Source organism: Buteo buteo, chromosome 10 (genome assembly GCF_964188355.1).
Source record: "Buteo buteo chromosome 10, bButBut1.hap1.1, whole genome shotgun sequence".
NCBI classification, from domain to species: Eukaryota; Metazoa; Chordata; class Aves; order Accipitriformes; family Accipitridae; genus Buteo; species Buteo buteo.
Window position 1 is genome coordinate 1,163,275 of NC_134180.1, and position 16,196 is coordinate 1,179,470.

Genomic DNA, 16,196 nt, shown 5'->3' on the forward strand with positions numbered 1-16,196 from the left:
GCCCTCGGCTGCGGCCCCGGGTTCAAGCCCCACTGCCCAGCCCCGCTCTCGCCCGTCTCTGCTCCATGCGTGCCCGTGGGCTTCAGCCCTCCTCTGCGGACAATTCGGCCAGGTTTCGCGGTGCCCTGCTCCCCCCCCATCGCTGTATGTATGTACTAAGGATGTTATTTTACCGGGACTCTGGACAGTATTAAGAATTAAAAGCCAACCTGTGTAAATAGGACGGGGTGGTCTGTCTGTCCCGTGTGCCCGGGCTGGGGGGAGCCGCAACCCCTCCGCAGCGTTTTCCGGATCCAGTTCTTGTGCTTCACAGCCGAGGTGGCGACCGGCGGCTTGAAAGGGTCGGTGACGTCCGGGCTGGTGAAGGACAGCACGCCGGCCACCGCCGCCCGTTTCCCGCACACCAAGGGTCCCCCGGAGTCACCCTGGGTGGAGGTGACAGTGGGGAGTGGACCCCTACCAGGGACCCCCCACAGACACACACAGCTCGGGGGGAGCATCTCGCCTCTCTGCTTGGGGTGAGCATCCTCCTTGGAGTCCCCCACACCCGGGAACGGCGGCTCGGGGGGGACGACAGAGCTTTGCAGCCAGTTGGTCCCCTTGCAAAGACTTTTGCCCCCCGCCAGCTCCTCACCTTGGAGGGTGCCGAGCCCCTGTGGCGTCCCTGGAAGCAGATCATGGTGGGGGCAATGTCACCGTTCCAGAAGCGGCTGTTGTTGCACATCTGCGTGTCCAGCACCGTGACCTCCAGCTCCTGCAGCGTGAGCGAGAGCCCGCCGTGCCTGCGGACCCCCCAGCCCGCCAGGCTGCACTGCGTCCCGGCCGTCGGCTCCCGCTCCAGCAGCCCGATGAGCCGCCGCGTCCTGCTCAGCTTCACCTTCCCCTCCAGCTGCGGGCAGGGGCAGCAGGCAGCGTCAGACCCCCCGCCACGGCCGGAGAGGGGCTGGCGGGGAGCACCCCACCGCAGCGGGTGGGCGGCCGAGGGGGAGCGCCGAGCGGGCGCAGCGCCCGTGGGAGCGGGAAGATGTCACCGAGATGTGAAAGTGCTCGGAGGTGAGAAGAGGAAATGTCACCCAGCCCTTCGCTGTGGCTGCACCGGCTCGGCGTGAACCCGCTCGGCCCCCCTCTCCGGCAGCGCTTCCCGGCACCGCCGATGGTCACGCTCCTCCAGCCCCATGGCAAACCCTTCCCCGCGGCCGGCGCGAGCCCCACCTGGAGCAGGAGAAGGTCGTTTTCCATCGTCTGGCGGTCGTAGCCAGGGTGAGGACATGCTGCCCGGATGGGGAAGGTCTGCGTGGCCGCCCCACGCTCCTGCAGGTTGTGCAGCCCCACCACCACCGTTCCCACGACGCTCGTCCTGCCCCGCAGCAGGAGCCGGCGTTGGCGGGAGCCCGGTGCCGGCCACGTGGAGCCCCACTGAAACCCCCAGCCCTGCACCGGGCAGGATGCGACCACTCCAGACTCACCTCCAAGGGAAGCAGTGGGCGGCCGTCAGCACCCACCGCTTGTGCAGCAGCGCTCCCCCGCAGGCGTGAACCCCCCCGAACTGGATGGACACCATGTAGGGCCTGGAGTGGGGTTCGGCCTCACGTCCCCCGATGACTGACGGCCGGAGTCGGCCCCACGCTGCCGGGGAGAGGAGAGCCTGTCCCGGTTGTGCCGCCGCCAGTTGGCTGCCCCACCAAAAGGGAAAAGCCGAGGGTCCCCAACCAGCACCCCCTGTCCCCCCAGCGCATCCAGCAACCCCATCCCTGCAAGCTGGCTGCCACCCGCCCCGGCCAGTGATGCCAAGACCCCGGCGGCCACCCCAGACCCACCGCCCCGGTGCTCACCCAGCTCGGCCAAAGGGAGAGTCAGCAGCAGCAGCAGCTGCCCCAGGCTGCCCCTCGCCCCCATCCCTCGCCCACTGCAGGCTGGCAGCACCCTCCTGCTCCGCATCCCTCCGCAGCAGTGATGCTGCCGCGCTCCACGCCGAGCTCCACGGTGGCAGAGGAGGTGCCACGTCATGTGTGAAAGCGGTGCAGGGTGGCAGCGGGGCACAGACCCCTGCTAAGAGGTTGGAGGGGGGGCAGGAAGGGGAAGAGGCACCCACAGGGTAACACCTGCAGGGGTGGAAAACCACCCACAGCGACACCGGTGCTCCCTGGGGTTTTATTTGGGCTTTACTCCCTCCTCGCCAAGCTAAGCGGGGGCGTGTGGACAGAAAGTCGCATCTTCAGTTCTCTGAGAAGGGTTTTTAATGAGATTTCTGACAATCCCCAGCGCTGTTGGGGTTCCCACCACCTTTATTAGCAGTACAGGACAACTCTGCTCCCGCCACCATCGCTGCAGGGCCATCGGCCCCAGTCCCCACACGATCTGCAAAACCGGCCCCCGGCCCCCCACAGTCCCTCAGTGTTTTGCTTTGGAGGAGGGGGAAGGCCTGGCTTTGCTCATTGTCGAGTGGGAGATTCTCAGGCTGTCCACAAGCCTGTCAAAGAAGAATTCGGTCTGGTACTCCAGCTCAATGAGGTGCTGCAGGAAGGGAGGCACCTCGGCTTTCTTCACACCCACGTACACGGGGATCATCTTGGTCCCATGGTGGTGGATGATGTGATAGAGGTTCCACTGAGAAACGCGCTGGCACCACGGGTCACCCAGGGACTTGGCCGAGAGGAGGAGGATGGCCACCCGGCTGGCCTCGATGACCTTGATGGCGGTCAGGACAAGGGACGTCCCAGCCACTTGGTCCTGGTGCTCTGCGTAACCCCGAAAGCCCTCTTTCTTCAAGCGCTCCAAGATGCGGGAGGCGATGTGGTCATCCTCGGGGCAGTACCAGATGGAAAAGTCATAGGTGAAGCTGCGGCGTGAGGGCACAGACGACATGCCACCCACCGGGGACAAGGATGTCGAGTTCACGGACAGGAGGGCCCAAACGCGGGGGCTGAGCCTTTCCTCCCGCACCGGGAACCTGCCGCCGTGCCCGGACAGCCCCTCGCCGGCACGGGCAGCAGGTCCCGCAGCTCCCTGGAAAAAAAGTCAGGCTGCCAAGGCGGCCCAGCCCCTGCCCTCCTGCACACCGGTGAGGTTGCCGGCAAGCCACAGCAACGCCAGATCCTCCCGTAAATCAAATGCAAATGGTTCTACCCCCAATTCGGGCAGCCCTCAGAAAGCTTTCTGCCTCATTTCCGAAATGCCGCGCTCCAGTGCCGCTCCTGCCCGTCGCAGCTCCTCGCACTGCTCCTGCAGCCGCTCCCGGGACTCCTGCAGCCGCTGGTTCATCTCCACGTAGGAACGGCTCTGCCGGTACAGCCGCTCCCTCTCCTCCGCGGTGGCCTCCTGCCTGGTGGGGCCGGGGGAGCCTGGCGGGGGGCAGAGCAGGGATGGGGGGCTCAGCGGGGGCCGGTGGAGCCCCCGCTACCGCTCTCCCCCCATCCCAGGACTCACCTGGAGAGGGGCCGTGGTCCTGGCGGGGCTCCGCCGGGAGGAGGAAGACGGGGTCAGACGGGTGGGTGCCCCGCACGTCGGCCAGGATCTGCTCCACGCTGGGGGGCTCAGGGCGGGTGGGCAGCACCCGCTTGGCCTTGGAGCTCATCACGGGGGGGCCTCATGCGCGGGGGCTGGTGCTGGGGTGGGTGAGGGGTGCAGGATGAGGGGGCTGGGGTGCCCCCACCCCGGCCACCAGACAGACAGATGGACACACCCCCTCCCACCGTGCTGCCCTTTGGACAGACACACAGATCTCCTCCTGCCGCCCCCCCGACAGGCAACCCTCCCCCCTCACTATCTCCCCCAGAGAGACAGACAGACAGACCCCTTCGTTGCCCCCCCGCACAGACCGATTTCCCCAACCCCCAGACAGACAGACCCCCTCGCTGGCCCAGGAGAGACAGCAGCCCTCTCGTTGCCTGTGAGGCAGACAGACAGACAGACCCCCTCCTTGCCCGCCCCCCCCGGACAGACAGACCCCTCCACCCCGTCCCTGGGACGGACAAACAGACAGACAGCCCGACCCCCACACACACACTTTGCCCACCCCAGGACAGACAGACAGACAGATCCCGGCCTTGTCCCTCAGGACGGACAGAGCCCCCTCCCTCCCCCTCCGGACAGACAGACAGACGCTCCCCCCGCCCCTCCGGACAGACAGACAAAGCCCCGCCCCCAGGACAGACAGACCGACCCCCTCCGCCGCCCGTTACTCCAGACGGACGGACAGACAGACAGACCCCGCTCCTCACCCGCCGCCCTCCTCCCAGCCACCGTAGCACCAGCCCGCCCCTCCCCGCTCCCTCACTTCCGGCGCGCCCCCGGAGAGACGTCATCCCGGCACGCTCCCTCCCCTCCCCTGGCCCCGCCCCCTCTCTTAAAGGCACCGCCCACCCCTCCCCGCTCTTAAAGGGGCCGCGCGGTATCACGCCGCCGCCCCCAGGGAAGAGGCGGGTTCGCGGAGCACCGGGGAACACCGAGGGGGGTTTATTGGGGACGGCAGCGGTGGGGCACGGGTCTGGGCAGGGAACCCAGACCCGCGGTCGTGGTGCCGGTGGGACCGGAGGCTGCTCTCACTTGCTCTTCTCCGCTTCCAGCGCCAGGTTCATGGCTGCGCCGGAGGCTGCGGGAAACACGGGAATGGCCTTACGGTCTGTCCCTGGAGACGTGGACGCCCAGCCGGTGGCCCCCAGGGACGAGCCCGTCCTGGCCGTGCATCACCGTCCCGTTCCCTGTGATGCCCAACATCACCCTCCCGTTCCCCACGACGCCCGGCGTCACCGTCCCGTTCCCCGTGATGCCCAACATCACTGTCCCGTTCCCCACGACGCCCAGCATCACCGTCCCGTTCCCTCCCACTGCAGCACCGGGCTGGCAGCCAGCTCCTGCCCTCCCTGAGGCCGGCGGGCAGCTGCCCGCCCTGCCTGCACCCACGAAAAGGGAGGCTTCGAACGGGAACCCCAAGTCGACGCCAGCGCCGAGGAACACGCGGACACGGCAGGGCCGAGGGAGGACGCGGGATCTGGCTACGGAGAAGCGGGAGGGAAAGCGTCTGCTCTACCCACGCCGAGGGAGAAAGGGACGGTTGCGCGTGAGCCACGCCGGCGTCTGCAAGAGCAGGAGCTCGGTTTGGCCGGCGCCGCCGTGGCCGCAGCCGTCCGCCGGATCCGGCCAAGCGGCTGGCGGTAGCGGCGAGGCGATGGGCACGGAAGGGCCCTTTCTCCCTTCGGCGGCAGCAGGAACCGCGGCTCTTTACATACAGACAGGCTGAGCTGCGGTGCCACCTCGGCCGCCAGCCGGGCTCTGCTGCTGACCAGAGTCTGCAGGACTGGACCGCCAGGCGCAAAGAGAAAAAGAGAGAATTACAGAGAGGGGAGAGAGAACCCCCCCACCCCGCTCGGCTCCTGCCACCACGGGGAGGGACACGACATGGCTGTGGCTGCGAGAGCATGGCCCGCCGTCACGGAGAGATGGCCGCTTGCTGGTAATTAAAACAAGAGCTGCCCACGTCCCAGTGGAGCTGGGCCGTGTTCCAGGGAAAACTGCCTGCCCCGGACACGGAGCAGGATGGCGGGGACCGGGGGACCCACGTTACCTTCTCGGGTGACGCTGGAAGCCACGTCCAGGGCTTTGGTGCTGAGGTTGCCCAGCACGTTGTCCACGGTCTGGTGGTGCCTGAGGAAGCAGGGCCGGATAACGTTCTGGTAGATCACCTGCGACCCGTTCCAGGACACGGGAGCCATGCACCACACCAGGAACAGGCACTGCGGGGAGGAGAGATGCTCCAGAGCTAGAAGATGGCGGGGCAGGGCAGGGGCTGAGCGAGGCAGCCCCCCAGAAGTGGGGCAGTGACGGGGCAGCAGCTGAGCTGCTCCAGTCCCCCCCAGCCTGGTCCGAAGGCAGCTTCCCAAGGCCGGAGCTCACTGGAGGCATCAGAACCTCAGGGAGTTCTGCACTGGTCTGCGGCCCCACCACGGCCACGATCCCTGCCCTGCTAACAGGGCAGAGCCCACCACGCTTGGTTCCTCCGAGTTTTGCCATCGGGCGAGAGGACTCTGGCCCCAGCAAAGCCGTTACCTTCCCAACATAGTAGAAGGGGAACCAGTAGAGGAAGATGTCAGAGAAGAACTCGGCTACACTGAAGACGCCGTACACCACCCAGTACGTCAGCCACATGGTGTCGTCCTCTTTGCTGGAGCTTTCGATGGCTTTGATGCTGCGGCAGGAGAGGGGAAGGGCACTGCTGCTGCGGTCCTGCTGCCAGGGTGAGCACCTCCTTCCCAAGTCCTCCAAACCCTGGAGCAAACCTGCCTACCGGGTCCTGCTGCCCCAAGCTGGGACCGTGCCAGGTCCCAGCATTTTCAGGAAGGTCTCAAGAGCTTCCCAACCATAACTGCCTGTTCATGTACCAGGGAGACTCTCAGCTAAGGGCAGGGAACGCTCTCCAGATGCTGCAGGGAGGCTGGGCTGGGACACTGGTACTTACGAGACGTACGCGGGGTAGGCGAAGCCGATGAGGTTGCAGAGCAGCGAGGCACCATAGCCGAACATGAGGTACAGCCCCAGGAACCCCGCAGAACCTGCCGGGGGACACACAGAAAGGACAGTCGTGTAGCTGCCGACACTGAGACAGCGAGGAGACACCCCGGCTCAGTCTGCTGAGCAGGATTCTCATCCCAGTAGTGAGAAGAGGCACATGCCAGGACGCTCCAGTTGGGAATAAAAACCACCCCCAATTAAATCCAGTACGACCCTCCGCACACCAGACCACTGAGCTGCTCAACACGCCGCTTGCGCAGCCACACTGAGCCACGGCACATGGCAGAGTCTGCTGTGGAGTGCAGGTGCTCGCTCATCCCCAAGGGAGCCACAACCTGGACCTGTCACCGTTTGTCCCCTCCCTGGCCTGGAAGGGACTTTACCACAACAAACTCGCCGCGCTTTCAACCCATCGCCAGCCTGGACCCGGGCCAAGGCTGCAGAGTCATCGGAAGCGGAGACTTGAACACGCACGTACAGTCCAAAGTCAAGGCACCGAGCTTTTCCTCTGTGCGTGGGGCTCAGAGCCACTTGGCATTTTGGTAACGACTGTTCAAGGACAAGCCTTGCTACTGGAGCCAAGTGCCCAGCAGCAGGCTTGCTGCCAAAGCCTGCGTCTCCCTTCTGCTCCCTGTACACGTCTCCTGCATGTGCTTGTGCTGAGCAGCCACTGTGCGTTAAGGATTCAGCCCCCTGAGAACCAGCAATCCAATCCCGCTTCCCTGTTATTAAATTAGATCATTAAAATTAAATGTAAGCCAAGGCTTTGGTTGTTTGGAGCCTGCCCAGCCCTCAGACACTTGCAGGAGTTGGGAGAGCCGGTGGATGGGGGAAGCCGGGGCAAGGAGCCCTGGCTGCCAAAACCACAGCCACAGTGAAGAGCCCTCGCTCCCGCGTGGGCTCGGAGGGCCCGGAGATGCCAGCACCCAGCAGCTCCCTCCCAACCTGCCCAAGGCAGCTGAAACACAAACCCCAAAGGGGCAGAGGGCAGGGAAGCAGCCCGGGGACACGCAGAACCGGAGTCGAGGGCATTTACTGTCAGAGCCCAGCAGCGTCTCCTACCCTGCGTACAAACTCCTCCGTCGATGTAAGCGCCTTGCCCTGCAGCGGGTAGGAAAGCCAGGACTTAACCTGTCTGCGCTGGTGAATTAGAGAGAAGCCCTTGCTCGGGCTCAGAGGACGGATTATCCCCGCTCTGCTCACTGCAGCATTTCTGCCCCCGGTGTGAGGCAGCTGCAGCTCCGAGCATGAACGGGGCTTTGGGTCTTTCCCAGGAGACGGGCAAGAGCAACGCGGCTTTGGAGCAATCATAAACCTCCCTTCAAGGAAAACTAACAGGCAGGTTCAGGCAGCGCTGGGTTTCATTCCTCCAAGAGCCTTAGAAGGGATTTCACGGGCTAAGTTTAGCCCCCAGAGAAATTTATGTAACAGCAAAAAACCAAGTGAAAGGCTTCGCTTACAAAGAAGAGCTGCTGAGGGGGGTGGCTGGAGCCATCCCACGGTGCCTGTCCCGTCCCCCCTTGCCCCCAAGACCCCCCCAGCCCCATGCAGGAGGGGACATTTGGGAGAACAGTGATCCTTACAACAGCACTTAAAAGAGAGCGAGGCTTTGCCAGTCTGGCAGAGAGAAGGTTTCCCCGGTGAGGAGGGCAAGCAGCTGGTGTGACGGCCAGCCCGGCCGGCCCTGTGCCTTGGGAAGGGGACACCGTCCTCCTCTGGGATGATTTTTAATCAGCTGAAGCCACCACACAGCTGACCTGGCTGTGCTGCCCAGAGGCCAGGCAAGATGGGCTCCAAACTGCAGCCCGTGGGTCGCTACTGGCTTCAGAGATGTGGAGCTGACCTTGGTGGGTTCCAACACAAATTAGAAATTGCTCCAGAGTGAGGGGAGGAAGAAATCAAGTATTTCGAGTTCAGCAGCAGCTTCTCCTTTCCAGGACAGGGACCGAGAACACAGGACCATCGCTCTTTGGTGGAAGAAGCGGTGCCTCCACTCTTCCCCTACCCCCAAAACTCCATCACACCTGAGCACGACCAAAGCCCCGGGACCATTTTGCTCAGAAGATGCCCAACCACTGCGCACCGCATCCAAACACAACACGTGCCCGTTCACAGACCCCTTTCCCCCCTCGGAGCAGGACAATGAGCCCTGCAGTAGAGAAAGGGCCAGGAAATTGCACTGGGAGGCAAAAGGCAGGGGAAGGGCCCGGTGGGATGTGGGCAACTGGGAAACCCTGAGCCCTTCCTGGGAGGTTTTATATAAAATACCGAATTGCAGAATGTGGACAGGCAAGTCGTAAATTGGCAGAGAGCGGCACGGGGCCGAGGGTCAGAGCCGCAGCGAGGACAGAGGAGAGGAGTCACGTCATGCCAGGAGGACGTTCCCTGGGGAGATGCAGGCTGGTTTCTCATTAATGAGCAAACAGGATCTCGTTAACAGCCGGACCTCTGCCCTCCCGCCGGCGAGGGAGGCGAGTCCCGCTGGATGAGCAGGACACGGGGAATGGGTGCTCCTGTCCCCAACGCCTAGTCTGACCTGCCATGATTTGGGGGCTCACTGGTCAGGGAGTGGGGACCCCCCTTCCATCAGGGCCAGATTTCTCAGGGGTCTTGAGGATCCGGCAGAGCCCCCCAACACGCAGACCCCCGTGAGTGTGCCTCCCCTCGGGCTGGGGTGTGGGATTTCACGCCTGCTGAAGGTGAGGACCGGCCGGTGTGGCCACCCCCCTGGCCCCCATCCCAAACGGGGGGGGTGTTTGCCTGCCCTGCCCGTGCCCCCCCCGCAGAGCCCAGAGGCACCGTGAGGGGCTACCGGGGCACCCCAGGAAAGAGAAGGGACCCTGGGAGGGGAGACCCCCCCTAAAACGGGAGGAGCAGGAAGGGGGCAGGCAGCGGGGACCGCGCTGGGGTTGGGGGGGGGGGGGGGTGAAGGTTGGGGGTGTCCCGGGAAACCGGGGGTGTCCCGGGGAACCGAGGGTGCCGGTCGCACCTGTGGCCAGGTAGAGCCGCCGGACGCCGGTGCGGGCTTCCAGGCGACCCAGTAGGTCGCCCAACGGCCCGGGGCGATCGAGGAGGCGCTGCAGGCGCTGCGGCACCGTGCCCATGGCGGTGATGGCGGCGGCGGCGGCGAGACCCCGGTCCGGTCCGATCGGATCCGACCCAATCCCCGCCCCCTCCGCCTTCCCGCCGCCCCCGGGCCAATGCGGCGGCGGGGCGGGGCCCGGAGGGGCGGGGCCAAGGCGAGAGGAGGGGCGGGGCGACGCTGTCGCCATAGCAACGCCCGCTCAAAACCACGCCCCCCGCCCTCCGCGGCGTGGATGGCGGCGCGGCCGGGACCGGCACCGGCACCGGCACCGGGACCGGGACCGGGACCGGGACCGCTCCTGCTCCTGGGGCTGGTGGTGGTCGCCGCCGCCGCCCCGCCGGTCTCCGCCGAGCCCCGCGTCTACCTGAGCAGCTGGGCCGTGCGGGTGGCGGCGGCGGGGCCGCGGGAGGCCGGGGGTCTGGCCCGGCGGCACGGCCTGCTCTGCCTGGGTCAGGTGCGGCCGGGTCGGTGCCCGCGGACCGGTCGGGAGGGCGATGGGGCAGGCGGGGACTGGGGCGAGCCCAGCAGCTCCCGTCCACGCACCCTCGCCCCGCGCCGTTGTCCCCCTTCGCTCGTCCCCTCCGCTCACCCCCACCCTGTGTCCCCCAGCGGGACGCCGGTTTAATGTGCAAATAGGGCTGTTCCATCGTTCCCTCTAGTGCTTTTAAACCGTCGGAGGCGGGTGAAAGCATAAGGGGCGCGTTGCTGACGGCCTCTGTGTGCGCACGGGTGAGCGAGGAAACCCGAAGGGCACACGCAAACCCCCCCGGGAGCCCACCCTCTCTCCAAGCGACGCTCTCCGCTTGTCTTGCCACGTACAACTCACATTAAATGCGCCTTTCTGATCCCTACGGCCCACATAGAGCTGGCGCACGCGTCCGCAGCCCAGCTGCTTGTCTAAAAACTGCCTCTTACAACAGCTCTTTGCTGCCTGCAGGTGATGGAGGGAGAGCCTTATTATCATTTCAAACACCGTGGCACCAGGCAGAAAGCCTTAAGCAGACACTGGGGCTGGAATATGCGCCTGACAAAAGAGCCAAAGGTAGGGAGGAGGCGGTTGCAGGGACCCAAGTTACCACATGCCTGCTGGGCAGGCTCTGCCTGCCACCAACAACGCTGCTTCCCACCCAGGTTCTCTGGTTTGAGCAACAAACCGTAAAGAGGCGCACGAAGAGAAGCGTCAGTGTGGTGCCAACAGATCCCTGGTTCCATAAACAGTGGTACATGGTGAGATTTTGCCACTCTCCCGTCTAATCCTCCAGCAAATCGCCTCCCCGATGTGTAAACAGGACTAATGCTAAAAGTGATGAGGCAGCAGAAGAGGCCTTGAAGGTCACCCACAGCCCGCTACCCAGGGGCTGATCAAATTTAATCCGTTTTCCAGAATAATGACATCAATCCCGATCTAAACATCCTCACTGCTTGGAGCAAAGGGTACACGGGGCTGGGGGTCGTGCTGACCGTCCTGGACGATGGGATTGAGAAGGACCATCCAGACCTGTCTGCCAACTACGTAACTATGAGGGGCCGAGCGGCGGGGGCTGCAGGAACAGGCTCCTTCAGGGCGTGTTGTCTCCAGGGGAGGGTGGGAGCTGGTGCCTTCATGCCGCCCGTGGGACTTTGCAGTGGGAACTCAGCCTCTCTGTGGCTGAATCAAAAGGTTTGACGTCTCCCGCAGTGCATTCTCACATCAAGGAAACGTTAGAACTTGTACACGGTCAAGCCCCCAAAATAGATGTAATTACAACAAGCTGCAAAGCCAGTAAAGCTGGTAAACCCACACGTGCTCCAAGATCCGAGAGGAAAGGATAGGTAAATCTTATAACAACGATGTTTATAACAACATCGTTTCAGTGGTTTGTAGTTCCTCTCTCCTAGCTGTGTGGCTTGCCCTCAGGTGACTTGCCATGCTGGGCTTTCTCAGTGAACATAAGCCTGGGCATGATGAAGCAGCACAGCGATGTGCAAAGTTATGCTCCTTTAGCGAAATCCCATTTCCAACAACCCCAGGTTAACCCGGTACAGTTGCTGGGTGCGAAGGGGCACCCCCTGCCCTCTCCCAGTGGGGCAGGCAGCGAGCTCACGGGCAGGCAGGGTGATCCACGCTGCCAGACACCGGGTGAAGCACCAGGCGCCTGCATCGAGCTGTCACAACCCATGCCGAAAGGCAGTTTGCTCATGCCGGTGCCTCTTTTTGCAATAGGACCCTCTGGCGAGTTACGACTTCAACAGCAATGACCCCGATCCCCAGCCCAGGTACACTGCCGGGGACGAGAACTGGTAAGTTTTGCCCAGCACCCTGTGCTGGGTGCTTTATCTCTCTGGGGGCTGAGGCTGTCCCAGGCCCCTTCACCCCTCACAGAGGATGGCTCACAGGCTAACTCTGCCCCTCAGGCATGGGACACGCTGTGCAGGAGAAGTGGCAGCCGCAGCCAACAACCGAATCTGTGGAGCAGGCGTTGCGTACAATGCCAAAATCGGAGGTGAGCTGTTGCTCCGGCGTGCTGGTGGGAGGAAAGTTGCAAACTGGCTCTGGCACCCTCGGGGGGGGGGGGGGGGGGACGACAGACAGGTGGCCCCAGGCAGGGCTGTTCTGGGGGGGAGATGGGGGCTTGCAGGTGAGTAGAGGGTGCTGCGGTGTTACCGCACATCCAGCCACGGTGTGGGGCTCAGTGCTCGCTGGGGGTTTAATGCCCACCGCAACACCAGGCTCCGGCAGGCAGCACCAGCACTGCGTGGGCTCAGGCTCCCCTGAGGAAGCAAGTGTGGCAAATGGGGTTAAAAGGTGGGAGAACTCACTGGGCTTAATTGCAAAGGGCTTAACGAGGAGCTTTGGGAACCAGCTCACAGCAGCGGCCGGCCGCACAGACCCGCGGGAGCCTGATCTCCTTAGGGCAGCATCATGTGAAAAGTGCTCAAGGCAACCGGGGGCGGGGGGGCGAAGTGGGGGCCAGCGAGATGCCCCTCAGCCTTTACATCGGTGTAGCATGCGTGAGGCTCCTGTCCACCCAGAGCCAGCGTGGTCTCCTGCGTGCTGCTGCCTCTCAGACACTGCTGCTCCTCTTCCTGGCCCCGCAGGCGTGCGGATGCTGGACGGTCCCATCACGGACATGGTGGAGGCTCAGTCCCTCAGCCTGCGTCCCCAGCACATCCACATCTACAGTGCCAGCTGGGGCCCCGAGGATGACGGGAAGACCGTGGACGGGCCGGGCGTGCTGGCTGCGGAGGCTTTCCACAGAGGGGTCACCAAAGTAAGCTCGGTGCTGGCCTCAGGGACCTCACCGGCACAGGGACTCCCTGCTCATCTCCCTCTGCCTCCCTCCCTGCCAGGGACGGGGTGGCCTCGGCTCCATCTTCATCTGGGCCTCCGGCAACGGCGGGATCAACTACGACAACTGCAACTGCGACGGGTACGCCAACAGCATCTACACCCTCTCGGTGGGCAGCGTCCTGGCAGGCGGCCGGAGGCCCTGGTACAGCGAGGGCTGCTCCGCCATCCTCACCACCACCTACAGCAGCAGGACCACGAGCGAAGTGCAGATCGTAAGTGCCATGCCGGCTCTGCCGGAGCAGCCGCGCTTGGGCAGACACCGGTTCCCAGTACAGAGCTGGCTCATCCAAGCCCTCCTTACCTGGGGAGGGAGAGGGAGCCTTTATTAAAGTGTCCACAGTAGACCCCAAAAAGCATGAAGGGACCCTGAGGGAGCATTTATTGAAGTTGCCCAACTCCAAACAGTCCTGCCCTCTGCTCCAGCAGCAGGCAATGGTGCCGAGACCCCCCTTCTCCCCCCCCAGGTGACCACCGACCTGCACCACCGCTGCACCGACAAGCACACAGGCACCTCTGCCTCGGCCCCGCTGGCCGCAGGAATGATCGCCCTCGCGCTGGAGGCCAAGTAGGTGACATCGTGGCAGCGGGACAATGCCCAGGGAGAGCCTGGTGCCTCGCCAGGACCCTGAAAGGACAAGGAAGGGAGGCTTTGCTAGCAGGGAGGTTGGGGGATGCGGAGCTGAGGTCTCCCAGGGCTGTGGTGGGGCAGCATCTTCTCCCAGGACACTGAAGGAGAGCAGCCAGAGGCAGAAGGAGACTTGTCCTCTGGAGGTCTCTGTTGCTCCCTTTTTGGCAGTGAAGGAGGTTGTGGGGGGACCAACTTCGACCCAGACAGCAAACTTAATTACCCACATTGGAATTTAGAAGAGCCAAATCTGACCCTCAAAAGCTAACCCAAAGCAGAGACCTCTGTCCCCAAATCCTGCTTGCTTCCAGCCCAGCACTGACCTGGCGTGACCTGCAGCATCTCATCATCAGGACCTCCAAGCCCGCTCACCTGCAGGCAGAGGACTGGGCTGTGAACGGGGTCGGACGCAAAGGTGAGTTCAGGGCTCGGCCGCTGCCTGCCCTGCCTGCTCCTGCTTCCCTCCCCTGGCTGTGGCGGGGGTGTGCTGCCCCTCAAACTCCTGCCAGCATACCTGGGGCAGGAGCCCCCAGTGCTCTCCCAGTGCAGAGGGGTCCACCTTGGCTGGCATCTGCTTTGCAGTGAGCCACCACTATGGCTACGGGCTCCTGGACGCTGGTCTGCTGGTGGAGATGGCCAAGGAGTGGACAGGAACTCGGCCCCAGCGGAGGTGTTCGGTCAAGGGTCTTCACACCCCCCGGTAAGGGCCGATATCCCCTGGGTCTGACCTTGTAGCTGTGTCCATTGCAGGAACAGACGTTGCTTCTCCAAAAGTGGTCTGCGCTGCACGGCTTCTGCTGTAACCACAGGGATGTGCTTAGAGGTCATGGTAGAGGGCAGGTTGCCCATGGAGGGGGAAGAGATGCCCTTACCTCTGTCTTGTACTTGGTAGGAACATCGGCTCCAAGCTCACCGTCTCTACAGACGTCTCCTGCTCCGGGAGGACCAAGCACATCCGCTCGCTGGAGCACGTCCAGGTCCAGCTCTCTCTGAGCTACAGCCGCAGGGGGGACCTGGTGATCGCTCTGACCAGCCCGATGGGGACCACGTCCACGCTGGTGACTGTGCGGTAAGGGCGCTCTGCGAGCTCGCAGGGAGCGCCTTGCGAGCTGCTGGGGTGGGGGGCAGAGGGGGTCCTCTTCTCACAGCCTTTCCAGGGGCCAGGAGACTCTCCCCCACACTGAAGTGGCTGCTGCTGGTCCCCGGAGGGAACGGGCTCACCATGCCCAAAACTCTTCTGTGGCCCTTGTCACGTCTCAGCAATGCCCCCTTAAACCAAGAACAGGGTGACCCTAGGGTCTCCGTGGGCTGTATCCCTCCCCCCCAGCCCCTGGGCATCACTCCCGGCTCTCCTCTCCTCCAGCCCGTACGACACCAGCCAGCAGGGCTACAAGGACTGGACCTTCATGTCCACACACTTCTGGGATGAGAACCCCAACGGGACCTGGACACTCCGGCTAGAGAACAAGGGCGATGCCTATAACACAGGTGGGTGCCCAGGGCCCCGGGGGAGCAAACGCCATTCATGAGGGTCACCCAGTGCCCGGTCATTCTTCCTTCCCCCGCTTTGATTAGCAACTTGTTGACTTGTCCTTTTCCTGCTCCTCCTGGGTATGCGAGCATTCTTTTTCCACAGGGACATGCTTGTTTGTTTTGAGGGTGTCTCTGGCCAGCACACAGCCAGGAAGGGGGCACGGCTTGCTCTCCGCCGTGTAGCCCCAAAGCTTCCAGCCCCGCATCCACCAGCTTGCAGATCCCAAATGCTGGAGGGTGCCATCAGCACCGAATCCTGTCCCTTCTGCCCCCAGGTCTGCTGACCAGCTTCATCCTGCACCTCCACGGCACAGATGAGGAGATGACAGCCAGGCATTTTGCAGCCTCTGCCACGGACAAGTGCCTCAGGCGGGACGCGCAGGGAGCGTGCGAGGGTGAGTCTTTGGGCAGGAGGGGACGGTGCTTTTGGCCCCGCAGCCTGGCTGATGCCACCCTTCCTCCGCAGACTGCGGCAGCTCTTTGTTCGCCTACCAGCGCTCCTGCCTCTCCTACTGCCCTCCGCGCTACTACGGCCGTATCCAGAGATCCGCCACCAACGCAGCCCGCGTCTGTGCCAGCTGCCACCCCTCCTGCTACACGTGCCGGGGTGCTTCGGCCAACAACTGCACGGCCTGTCCTCCTGCCGGCACCTTCGATGAGCTCACCCGCTCCTGCTCCCCTCCACAGGGCTTCCCCGCCGAGGAGGGGCTGCAGAGTGACCTTCTCCCTGTCCTTGTCTGCGGGACCCTCATCCTCTCAGCCTTCCTCTATGTCACATACCGTGTGGCCTTTTGCATCACGAAAGGTAGCTCCTGCTGTCCCCGGGCTGGAAGGGCAGCGTGACACCAGCCTGGGCTGCACGGACACAGGGGGCTGGATCGCAGCCTGGGACAGAGCTGCCCTCCCATGGCTTCCGAAATAAACTGGTTGTTGCCTTTCTGGACCACCCTCTCTGAAGGGTAATTTCCCTTCCCAGCAGAGCCTGGGCTGATCCCAGCCTGTGTCCAGCTCTGCACATCAGCAGGGACACGGGTTGTGGTTTCCCTCCCCGCCTGGCTCGTCCTCTCCCCCCACCACACAGACCCCGACCTGGCACGCTGCTGTGAGGGAGCTAT

General features: G+C 63.7%; 4 protein-coding genes across 7 annotated transcripts; 1 reads left to right on the forward strand and 3 right to left on the reverse strand.

Moving 5' to 3' along the window:
* Positions 1 to 197: 197 nt before the first annotated feature.
* Positions 198 to 1,938, reverse strand: GZMM (granzyme M). The gene is given in 5 exon segments (XM_075037787.1): positions 198 to 425; positions 635 to 889; positions 1,213 to 1,357; positions 1,467 to 1,695; positions 1,698 to 1,938. Coding segments are annotated over 5 exon segments (1,098 nt in total).
* Positions 1,939 to 2,267: 329 nt separating this feature from the next.
* On the reverse strand, positions 2,268 to 4,282 carry C10H19orf25 (chromosome 10 C19orf25 homolog). 3 transcript variants are annotated; one of them, XM_075037790.1, is made up of 4 exons: positions 4,221 to 4,282; positions 3,427 to 3,605; positions 3,127 to 3,341; positions 2,268 to 3,006 (listed from the first exon to the last, which is right to left on the reverse strand). In XM_075037790.1, exons 2-3 carry the CDS (start codon positions 3,572 to 3,574, stop codon positions 3,145 to 3,147), a joined length of 345 nt encoding a protein of 114 aa, XP_074893891.1. In that variant the 5' UTR covers positions 3,575 to 3,605; positions 4,221 to 4,282; the 3' UTR covers positions 2,268 to 3,006; positions 3,127 to 3,144. The 3 variants fall into 3 exon arrangements, with proteins under 3 accessions (XP_074893891.1, XP_074893889.1, XP_074893890.1); XM_075037788.1 differs by having other exon boundaries at positions 2,268 to 3,341; XM_075037789.1 differs by having other exon boundaries at positions 2,268 to 3,341; positions 4,163 to 4,279.
* A 148-nt stretch (positions 4,283 to 4,430) lies between these two features.
* REEP6 (receptor accessory protein 6) lies at positions 4,431 to 9,669 on the reverse strand. 2 transcript variants are annotated; one of them, XM_075037797.1, is made up of 5 exons: positions 9,497 to 9,669; positions 6,455 to 6,548; positions 6,046 to 6,184; positions 5,564 to 5,732; positions 4,431 to 4,591 (listed from the first exon to the last, which is right to left on the reverse strand). In XM_075037797.1, the coding sequence occupies exons 1-5, from the start codon at positions 9,609 to 9,611 to the stop codon at positions 4,542 to 4,544; spliced, it is 567 nt and encodes a 188-aa protein (XP_074893898.1). In that variant the 5' UTR covers positions 9,612 to 9,669; the 3' UTR covers positions 4,431 to 4,541. The 2 variants fall into 2 exon arrangements, with proteins under 2 accessions (XP_074893898.1, XP_074893899.1); XM_075037798.1 differs by lacking the exon at positions 4,431 to 4,591 and adding an exon at positions 4,601 to 5,296.
* Positions 9,670 to 10,423: 754 nt separating this feature from the next.
* On the forward strand, positions 10,424 to 15,924 carry PCSK4 (proprotein convertase subtilisin/kexin type 4). The gene is made up of 13 exons (XM_075037791.1): positions 10,424 to 10,819; positions 10,977 to 11,105; positions 11,796 to 11,872; positions 11,987 to 12,075; positions 12,671 to 12,843; positions 12,923 to 13,135; positions 13,388 to 13,488; positions 13,860 to 13,963; positions 14,131 to 14,248; positions 14,441 to 14,617; positions 14,876 to 15,036; positions 15,357 to 15,476; positions 15,548 to 15,924. Exons 1-13 carry the CDS (start codon positions 10,424 to 10,426, stop codon positions 15,922 to 15,924), a joined length of 2,235 nt encoding a protein of 744 aa, XP_074893892.1.
* The last annotated feature ends 272 nt before the right edge of the window (positions 15,925 to 16,196 follow it).